Source organism: Cyclopterus lumpus, chromosome 11 (genome assembly GCF_009769545.1).
Source record: "Cyclopterus lumpus isolate fCycLum1 chromosome 11, fCycLum1.pri, whole genome shotgun sequence".
Taxonomy (NCBI): domain Eukaryota; kingdom Metazoa; phylum Chordata; class Actinopteri; order Perciformes; family Cyclopteridae; genus Cyclopterus; species Cyclopterus lumpus.
Genome location: NC_046976.1, coordinates 20,244,192 through 20,255,505, shown reverse-complemented (window position 1 = coordinate 20,255,505; position 11,314 = coordinate 20,244,192). Strand labels below are relative to the sequence as shown.

At 43.0% G+C, this 11,314-nt stretch overlaps 1 protein-coding gene across 1 annotated transcript in view; it reads left to right on the top strand.

The window, feature by feature from the left end:
* Window positions 1-6,291, top strand: part of LOC117738961 (protein MTSS 1-like) — a 41,235-nt gene extending 34,944 nt beyond the window's left edge. The window contains exons 7-15 of the mRNA XM_034545168.1: window positions 376-387; window positions 1,341-1,498; window positions 1,609-1,716; window positions 1,800-1,897; window positions 2,196-2,418; window positions 3,958-4,206; window positions 4,749-4,917; window positions 4,975-5,151; window positions 5,684-6,291. Coding sequence (XP_034401059.1) covers window positions 376-387; window positions 1,341-1,498; window positions 1,609-1,716; window positions 1,800-1,897; window positions 2,196-2,418; window positions 3,958-4,206; window positions 4,749-4,917; window positions 4,975-5,151; window positions 5,684-6,291 — 1,802 coding nt within the window. The remainder of the gene's footprint in view (window positions 1-375; window positions 388-1,340; window positions 1,499-1,608; window positions 1,717-1,799; window positions 1,898-2,195; window positions 2,419-3,957; window positions 4,207-4,748; window positions 4,918-4,974; window positions 5,152-5,683) is intronic.
* The last annotated feature ends 5,023 nt before the right edge of the window (window positions 6,292-11,314 follow it).

Sequence of the window (11,314 nt, the reverse complement as noted above, 5' to 3'; positions counted from 1 at the left end):
GCCTGATTGGTCCGTCTGTCTTTGAACAAGATGGATTATTTCATGCGTGTGATATCTGATCCTCTCGTAAACGTTGTCGATCGAGGGAAAGCTGTTGCTGCCGGGGTTTTGAAGTCTAAACTGTGATTATCAATAAATCTGATCACCGATTATAGATTATTAGAGATTATTAGAGATTAAGCTCCACCTTCACCGGCTGCAATCCCGGATAATGAGTGTTTTTTTACTTTTGGTACTTAAAGTGTGCTATGAGTACGATCCTGAATCCGTGACTTTTGCCGTATTAATACTTTTAAAATCTAAAAGTTAAAGCCGTGTTTTGTTTGTTGGTGCCTCCCCCTCCTCTGATGTCCCATCATGCACTGCTCTGTCCAGCGGACGTGTTCGGTAAGTCGCCTTCTTTCTTCTTTGCGCTCGTGTATCGTGCACGCAGGACTAATTTAATAACTAAGCATTTTATCTTCACATTTACTCATTTAAATAATAAGGAAACATTAAAGGGATTTAAAAAATGACATTCTACAAAAGTAAATAAATAAAACAGAAAAGTGAGACGCTTTCACCATTTACTCCCATGACTCTGCATGCAAACATTAAACTAATACTCATAGCACTCTTTGGACTCTGTGCACTCTTTCTACTCCATAACACTCAAAAACTTCATTATTTTGTGGGTTTGTTCGCTAGTTTTATTCATAAAGCTCATAAAATTAGGCAAACTAGCTGAATATTACGCACATATTATAATATATCAGTTTATTTCATTAAAATAGTTATGTAAATATTTTGTTAGGTTGCAGCATCAAATAATAACATAACTCATGACAGAATTGTTGTAAAAAAATATAAATATATATGCATATTATTTATTTATATATATATTTATAGACTATACAGTATATATATATATATAAATAAATATATAATATATACACATATATATTATATATTTATATTTATTTATATATTACTTATATATATATATTTATTTATATATATTTATATTTATTTATATATATATATAAAGTAAACTGAATGTCTTTGAGCTTTTGGTCGGACAAAAAAAAAAAGGATTTGATTTCGTCTGACTAATTGAGAAAATATAATTATAATAAATCTAAATATAATTATAATAAATAATTATAGTCGGTTGAAGTTCTTTTTTCACTTCTATCTGATCGTTTGTATGTGACAGCTTTTATGAATGTGTGTGTGTGTGTGTGTGTGTGTGTGTGTGTGTGTGTGTGTGTGTGTGTGTGTGTGTGTGTGTGTGTGTGTGTGTGTGTGTGTGTGTGTGTGTGTGTGTGTGTGTGTGTGTGTGTGTGTGTGTGTGTCTCCAGGCCGTGGGGACCTGCAGCCTCAGCTGGACAGCGCCATGCAGGAGGTCAGTGATAAGTACCTCCTGCTGGAGGAGACGGAGAAGCAGGCGGTCAGGAGGGCTCTGGTGGAGGAGAGGAGTCGCTTCTGCTGCTTCACCTCCATGCTGAAGCCCGTCGTGGTCAGTGCCCCCCCCCCCCCCCCCCCCCGACCTCCAGAATATAGCCATAACAAGATTAAATATGAGGAGAGTTCACCTGAGAGGGTTCTGATGTGTTTGTGTGTCTTCAGGAGGAGGAGATGTCCATGCTGGGGGAGATCACCCACCTCCAGACCCTGACCGACGACCTGAAGGCTCTCACCATGGACCCCCACAAGCTGCCGGCCTCCAGCGAGCAGGTACGACCCCCCCCAAACCCCCCAGGTTGCTGACGTTGTTTAGCTCCTCCCCCCTGAGCTCTCCTCCTCTCGTCTCCCTGCAGGTGATCGTAGACCTGAAGGGCTCCGAGAGCACCTGGTCCTACCAGACTCCGCCCTCGTCGCCGAGCACCACCGTATCCAGGAAGTCCAGCATGTGCAGGTTGGTTCCCCCCGCCCCACATCCCCCTCCCCTTCCCCCAACAAGCCCGCCTTCTGCTCTGCTGCCCCCCTGTGGTCCACAGGTGGAACTGCTGCTCGGCCCTTTTTTTTTTTAGATGGATTATGTTCTATGAACTTATTTCACTCTTCACTGTGGAAGTACAAGTTATTAGAAGCTGCAGCAACAAATAGTTGACTTAAATTTAAGAATTCAACCACAACGTATTCTGTTGAATAATCTCCTCTCCTCCTCCTCTCCTTCTCTCGTTTCCTCTCCCCTTCTCTCCTCCGTCCTGCAGCAGCCTGAACAGCGTGAACAGCAGCGACTCTCGCTCCAGTGGCTCGCACTGCCACTCCCCCACCTCCCACTTCCGCTACCGCGCCTCCTCGTCCTCCTCCTCGGTGCTCCCCCAGCAGCCGCCGGCCCGCCTCTCCTCCATCTCCTCCCACGACTCCGGCTTCATCTCCCAGGACGCCTTCCAGTCCAAGTCCCCCTCCCCCATGCCCCCGGAGAGCTCCCAGGTGAGGAGAGAGGGTGTGTGTGTGTGTGTGTGTGTGTGTGTGTGTGTATTTTCACTTATCGCCCACAGGGTTTCCTAAGCAGTGTTTCATGGGCACAAAAAACAGGTTGTAGAAAATATCAGTTATTTCTATTATTATTATTACTTCTATTATTATTTTTATTATAATTATTATACTATTATTTCTATTTTATTTTTTTAATTATTTCTATTTTTATTTCTATTATTATTATAATTTTTATTATTTCTATTTCTATTTTTATTATTATTTCTATTATTATTATTATTATTATTATTATGTTTATTATTCTAAAAATAAAACAGTTTCCCAGAATCCTTAGTGACACTCTAAACGACCAAGTTAGAACCAGAAAACATTTCGCAATATTTAGTTTTAAAAGAATTATTGAAACAATTAACCAATTATCCAAAGAATTGGTTAATTGGCAATCACGAACGATGACTGACTGATATTTTATATGATGTACGTCGTGTGCTTCAGCTTCTTCTTCTTTGTTTGTTCTGTCGCTTTAATGTCACTGTTTTTCTTTATTGACTAACACGTTCGCTCCTCTGCTCTTCTTCTGTGTGTTGATCTCTGCGCCGCTGGCTCCCTGTGTGTGTGTGTGTGTGCGTGTGTGTGTGTGTGTGTGTGTGTGTGTGTGTGTGCTTTGCATGGCTCCGCTGCAGTCGTGTGTTTCCCCTTTATCTGAGGAGCCTTCCTCTTCCTCCTCTTCCTCACCCTCACACAACGAGCCCCAATCTGGGCGGCAACAGGTGAACGTCTACGAGAGAAAACACACACACACACACACACACATGCACACACACACACACAGTCCTGCAGTGTATTTTTTATTTTATTTGCATCATAAGAAATGTAAACAGGACAACAAACATTAATCTCTTGCCAGATAAAATGGCCGACGTCTTCACATGAAATAAAACTCAATATGAGGAAAGCATTGTCCGTACAGCCAGGGGCATGCTGGGTAATGGAGTAGCCTCCGGGGCATGCTGGGTAATGGAGTAGCCTCCGGGGCATGCTGGGTAATGGAGTAGCCTCCGGGGCATGCTGGGTAATGGAGTAGCCTCCGGGGCATGCTGGGTAATGGAGTAGCCTCCCGGGGCATGCTGGGTAATGGAGTAGCCTCCGGGGCATGCTGGGTAATGGAGTAGCCTCCGGGGCATGCTGGGTAATGGAGTAGCCTCCGGGGCATGCTGGGTAATGGAGTAGCCTCCGGGGCATGCTGGGTAATGGAGTAGCCTCCCGGGGCATGCTGGGTAATGGAGTAGCCTCCGGGGCATGCTGGGTAATGGAGTAGCCTCCGGGGCATGCTGGGTAATGGAGTAGCCTCCCGGGGCATGCTGGGTAATGGAGTAGCCTCCGGGGCATGCTGGGTAATGGAGTAGCCTCAGGTCCCAGCTGGGGGTTCAAAGTGAATCACAATAAAATAGAAATATAACCGAGCTCGTTTGTTTTCTCATCCTTTGTTTATAGTTTTTATATTTCCTCTCCCCTCATCCACTCATCCCTCAGTTGTCAAATGGTTCCGACCACCACGGCGCCCTCTGTCTGCACGGAGCGGCACTGCAGGTCCAGGACTCCCACCTCCACCCTCCATACTTCACCTCCTCCTTCTCCTCCTCCACCACCACCTCACCCATCTCCTCGCCCTCCTATTCGTGCGTTTCCCCCACGTGGGCGTGGTCCCGTTCGGGCTCCGGCCAATCGGGAGAGGGCCCGCCCCTCGGAGCGACCTCGGCGTCCAGAGTCCCGACTTGGAAGGTTTGATCCTCCCTCATGTCCTCTCCCTTCACCTCTTTTTTTATCCTCCTTCTTTCTTCCACTCTTACATTTTATGATTTATTCTTTTGAATGGTATTTTTGCTCACTTTGACAGATTTATAGTAACACTAAATGATCATTTAAATATTTGTAATTATTATATTATAATATTTATGTATGTTATACATTATTAAATAATGTTTCTTTGAATGATTATTCAAAAAAAAAAAGTAACTCCAAATATGTATATATAAATTAATATATTAATATATATATACAAACAAATTAAAAGAATTATATATATATATATAAATACATTAAATATATATAAATAAATAATATCAATAATATATTTTTAAAAGTATATATATATATAAAGATATATGTATATAAAAAAAAATATATATATATATAAAGAAAATATCTGTACATATAATTAAAAAAATATGTATATATATATTATATATGTATATAAAAAAGAAATGCCTATAAAAAGATTGAATAAGGAACAAACAAACCAAAGTGTCACTCTTTCTGTGCAGGACTGGGCCAAACCGGGACCGTACGACCAGTCGATGGTCAACACCCTGAAGAGGAGCAGGGACAGGAGGGAGACTACAGATCCCAGCAGCCACCACGGCGCCGACGTCACCGCCACGGGGGAGGAGCCACAGGGGATGAGAGGAAACCACTCACACAAGGTCAGAGGGCGTTTTGTAATTGGTGGCGAGTCACGTGACCCGTTGACGCGTAAACACAACAAACCAGCTGTGACGTTGAACCGGCAGGAGGACCGGGAGACCCACGAGGAGCTGGCCCGGGCACTGGCCCGAGGCCTCCGCCTGGACATCCACGGGTCCAGCAGAGACTCCCTGCAGGGATCCAGTGGCTACAGCAGCCAGACACACACACCCTGCTGCTCGGAGGACACCATCCACTCACAAGGTACACACACACACACACACACACACACACACACCCTGCTGCTCGGAGGACACCATCCACTCACAAGGTACACACACACACACACACACACACACACACACCCTGCTGCTCGGAGGACACCATCCACTCACAAGGTACACACACACACACACACACACACACACACACACCCTGCTGCTCGGAGGACACCATCCACTCACAAGGTACACACACACACACACACACACACACACACACCCTGCTGCTCGGAGGACACCATCCACTCACAAGGTACACACACACACACACACACACACACACACACACCCTGCTGCTCGGAGGACACCATCCACTCACAAGGTACACACACACACACACACACACACACACCCTGCTGCTCAGAGGACACCATCCCCTCACAAGGTACACACACACACATCATGATTTCATCACTAAATATATTACTTTTGTAAAGGTACATAGAGCGAGAGATAAGAGTGTGTATATACATACATATATATGTGTGTGTGTGTGTGTTGTCTGCCCCCTCCAGTGTCGGACTGCGACTACTTCTCCGTGGGGGCGGACCACGAGCAGGACTTTGACAAGTCGTCCACCATCCCGAGGAACAGCGACATCACGCAGTCGTACCGCCGCATGTTCCAGACCAAGCGCCCGGCCTCCACCGCCGGGCTGCCCTGCAACCCCTCGGCCATCGTCACCCCGGGGGTCGCCACCATCCGACGGACGCCGTCCTCCAAACCCAACTTGCGGCGGCCCTCCGGGGGTCTCGGCTCGGGCCCCATACCCATCAAGCCCCCCATGATCCCGGTCAAGACCCCCACCGTGCCGGACCACCCCGGATTCCCCGGCAGGGCGGCGGAGGACGGCGACGCGACGCGAAGCCCGCTGAGCCCCGCCTCCACCCCTCTGTCGCCGAGAGCCGGCCCGTGGGAGAGCCGGCCCCCGAGCGAAGCCTCGGACCCCCCCGCGCCGCCGCCGCCCGGCGCCCGGCCGTCAGAGTGGGAGCGCCGGCCCCTCCCGGAGCTCCTGGAGGAATCGGAGTACGGCGAGGTGGAGGATTTTCTGGTGGCCATCCGACGAGGCGTCCGGCTCAAGAGGGCGTCGACCAATGACCGATCGGCGCCGTGCATTTACTGAGACGAGAAGAGGGGGGGGGGGGGGGGGGGGCGGCTCCACTCGAGCCATTTTGCGTCCCCGTCGGCAAACACGGCACTCGAAAGGGGGACGCAAAATGGGATTTAACAAGTTAACGCAAACGTTTTGGGGGGGAAGTTGCCCAGAGACTCTGATCAGGGATCAGTTTAGAAATTACTTAACAGAACTTTGCATATTTGCTCTTGGAGTTAATTATAGAAATTATACAATTTTGATTAAAAAGAAAGGGTGAAAACTAAGCTGTTAAAATGAGGGAGGACGAGTTTGAAAATCTCTTTTCTGAACTGAGACCAACTCAAAAACTGATTTAGATTTAGACCTCAATCGACTCGTTTAGGCCACAAATTTGCAGCACGTCTGCTGATCCCAGATCAGTCGCACCGGGCAACTTCAGCACGAAGGACGTCCTCTTTGAGGAAAATGACAATAGATGAACAAAAAAAAATATTTAATTCTGGAAGGATTGACGGGAGTATTTTCAACAAGATCAAATCCTTATTTGTATGTACATATTTATATTTTGACGTGTTTGTACGTTTTGTTTTGTCATGCGTTTCTTTTCACATCCCCTCGGTCTCACATCTCCACTAAAAAACAAAAAGGTGCCAAAAGCCCCGAAAGGCTGAAGTTAACTTAAATATTCTCTATTTAATTGAAATTATGCTGGATTTATAATGTTTTTTTTCTGTAAAAAAAAAAAAGAGAAAAAATCCAAAAACATAAATGAGGTGTTGGACAGAGAGAATAAAGAGTATTTGTACATGTTAGCATATTGAAGATTATTAACGGTAGATTGACCTGCATGTTGGCCCCGGTATATTTGGCTTTTTAAATGTAGATTTACAACACAGGTCATTGCGTAACATCCCAGCAGTGGATTATAGGATGCCAACAAGGTGCCAGATTGAGTCTGCTGTTAGTTTCTCCAAACAAATCAAAGATTTGGTACTTATTCACCTTTTTTAAAATATTTTTTTTGCAACTTGCATTTAATTCCAATCCAAACAGGAGAAACTCAAATGCTAATCCACCATCTGTATCCACGGTAGTGATAGAGGTCGTTACCGCAGGTTTCCCGTGTTACTACTTAGCATTAGTGATTGGAGTCATGTGGATTAAGTGTGTTGTAGTTGAAGCCAGTGTGCCGATGGTGAGCTGTATTTAGTCGGCACAGATGGAAACGGGTCGAGGCGTCGGTGTTGGTACGGTGTGCCGAATTGTATAATTTTAACGTATTTAAACCGACGAATTTGGACATTTTCTGGACCCAATAATGCGAAAATTTGAAGTACACGCCTCCAAAAATGAAGATCCGGGGACCGTTTGGTTCACCGTCCCGATACCGGCGCCGCTGGGACGTGTACAGTTTCTTTGGGGGAAGAGAACAGGTCTGGAATCTGGTTTTGCTTTAGTCCTAAACTATCTGTGCTCGCTAGCCATCGAACGCCAACTGTCTGGATTGTAGAGCGATTCTTCCGGTGGTTTTAAAACACTCTGGCGGTCACGTTGGAGGTCTTTAGCTCAAAGCGCGACTACGCTCCCTTTCTGTTTCAACAGAATTTAAAAATAAGACGTTTGACAATTTTCAAGTTCGGCGATCAGCGATTTACGGTATCGGAAAATGCCTCCGATTAAAGCCGACTAAATACAGCTCGCTACCCGATCCGTACGCACGTGTGCAAACGATCACTGCACGCCTGTTGAAACATCCTATTTCTTTCACTGATGATGCTACGAATCTGTGCCCAAAATCAGCCGGGAGGAGCGGCCGTTTACGTTAGCCGATAGCAGCGGCGTCCCGCTTGGCTAAATAACGAGGCTAGCTGCTAACGTTACCGGAGGTTGCGTTGCATTGTGATGCGTTCAAGCTCTATTCAGAAAAAAAACAATCAAGCAAAGTGTAGCTTCCGTAGAGAAACGTTCACATATTTTTATTTCTGGCGCGTATTCCAAACTATTGTATTTATTTGAGGTATTAAGAGAGGGAATCACGACTTACAGCTAACGAAAAGTTCAGCTAACGGAACCTGTATCGGGAAGGAAAACGTGGAATCAGAACATCTCAAATGTTTTGCTACCTAATTATTAGTTAAATATCAATTTAACCAGTAGATTGAATCAATCATTCTTAGTAGAATTATAATTTTACTACAATTACCCGACAGCTTTAGTTACAAGTTACTTTTAAGATACAGATGATTAAAGAACTATTATTCAACTAACAAATGATCAGTAATTGTAAAATGTCACTGGATTATAAGTAAAAGTCATGCATTCAAAATCAAGTAAAAGTGCACCTGTATTATTACACTGAGGTATTGTCAGATGTTTTTATATTTCGTTAGCTAAACATAGTTTGTTACATTATATATTTTGGCAGAAGCTAGCACCGTCGGATGAGAACGAAATGCTCCCAAAAGTTTCCGCAGACGCACCGACAACAAAATCTGACCTCCGTTGACCTCCACGATGGCGCCGCGGCTTCTAGGGTGAAACTGGAAATCCTCCGTTAGCTTGCGGTAGAACGGACGACCACCAGCGGCACATGTGCACCGATATTCATGTACAACCGCGAAAAATATAATAAGCCTGTAATAGCTTGTAATCACTAAGTGTCAAATAGCCCGGCGAGCTGGTCGTTTGCCGGTAATTAGCGTCAACGAGCCGAAATAGACAAAACTTTCCCCGTTGCTACTAAATAATTACTGTTAGTCATCACAAGGTCTAATTATTTATTCATTTTAAATGTTTTCAGCTATTTTATTTGTGGCTTTACACGTTTCTAATCTCCCAAATGTCCCGTTGAGCATATAAAGCATATTAACAAATATATTTAATATGCATGTTTTTTTATTTGTATTTTTTGGGGGGATTTAAGATTGAATAGTCTGCTTTTTTTCCCCTTCTTTTTCTACTGGAACTATTTGGGTTTTTTTCCTCAGTTCTGCTTCTTCAGGACCAGAATGCATTTTTAGACGCCGTCCATGAGCTAAACGCGTTTTTCCCTGCAGGGGATCAATAATATGTCATATTTTCAGTTTGACGCCCTGAATGATGACTGGAGTCTTTTTTTATTTTTATTTTTTTTAAATTTATTTTCTTCACTTCAGGTTACCGAATACAATCGAGTAGCTGATGCGATAACAAGCATATGAAGCTGAATGTTGTAAGCCTGTGTGTGTGTGTGTGTGTGTGTGTGTGTGTGTGTGTGTGTGTGTGTGTGTGTGTGTGTGTGTGTGTGTGTGTGTGTGTGTGTCAATGTGTTGCTGCCCTTTAACATTTAGCCTTTACTTCAAGTTGCCAAATCTCCTCCATTCTGTGTTCAATGATTTCTTTAATTGATTTTTTATTCTCACAAAAAAAAAAGGTGCTGAATCTGGGTGAAAATGTCCTCTGATGAAGCTACTTTATCACAATAATATATAAAAATTACACTTAAAAATGTGTGCAAACCTTTTCTTTTCTTTTTTATGGCCAATGTCTCAATTTATTTGATGGAAAATACGACATTTTCAGTCACTCAGCGACTGAGAAGACGTGTTGCAGGAGGACTTATGGGATGCCAGTTCGGGGGGCATTGTCACAGAAATTAAAAAATAAAATAAAAATATTAAAACCTATGAGTGCCACACACCGGCAGACGGGATTGTGGGTAAAACATCTGGGATTAAATAAAGTTTTAAGGCGCCCGAGAACCCAAACTGTTCTCAATTAAACGTTAAACGTGATGCTCTTTAATGTTTTAGTGCGTCGCCAAAATAAAGTTGGAACATTCAAATAAAGGAAACCATCCAAAATAATATTTGCTTGTGGAAATGTATCTAAAATAATTTAGAAAAAATAAATATAAAACATAGCCGCTTATGTTAATAAAATACTCTTTGACTTGTGGGGGGGGGGGGGGGGGGGGTTGCTGAAGTTAATTTTAGCATAATTCCTGTTTTTGAGTAATAATTTGGACGACGGAAACATTTTAAATTTAGTAATAATCACAACTCGATTAATAATGATGATAAACACGTCTTACGTAATCAAGTGTTTTTTTGTCGTCATCTTGAGCTCGTATACGAATAAAGTTTCCATGAATGTAAAATGTTGACCGTCAACTCAGTGAAATTTCCCACAAGCCTTGAACGCATCGCAACGTTTTAAAAGCCAAGAAGACGGAAACGTTTCCATCTTAATTTCTGATGTCATAATAAAGTGTCACTGAATCCATCCAACAGGTTTTATTACTTTACCTTTGGATTCAGAAAGACTTCATTACCCAGAAGGCATCAGAATGATATATGACACACACACACACACACACAGTCCTGTTGTGGCAACATGTTTTGTTTGTGTTTCTGAGAATCTGCATTATGTCATATTTTCTATGTAAAGCGGCTGTTTTGGCTGAATAATAAACTCGTAGCATACGACGCATCTGAAGACGCTCGTTTCTCTTTTTCTTGTATTTCAGGTTAAAGATGAATTTATCAAATTACATTTCAGAAGTAGGACAGAGGAAATATGGTTTGATTGTTTAAAAAAATGTGTTCAATACATGTTTATTTTCTCTTAAATTAATAACTTATTTAATATTACTACAGAAGTTAGGCAAAGGGGAAAGAAAATACAAATTAGGGGATCCTTTTTTTTAAGTCCGATTATTGTTGTCTAAACACATTTATAACTCATTTTCACCTCTTTAAAGATTGGTTAAAAAACAATATTTTATTGCACAGGTGATTTCTTATATTAAAATTTGTCAGGATTATTTAATTGGAAGATAACGATGCTCTGCGTTATTACTCTTAAGGTTGTGAAAAACATGCCCCATTTTGTTATAGTTCCAAACATTCTGGAAGATAATAAAACAATGTACCTATTAGTGCTTAATTTAATTTACTGTTTGACTAAATATGCACCAATCAGAAGCTTATGGGAAAGACACGTTAAGATGACCTTTGACTAAGATCTGACCTGAGATCTGCCGGGAGCAAGAACGAGAGGAACAAAGAGC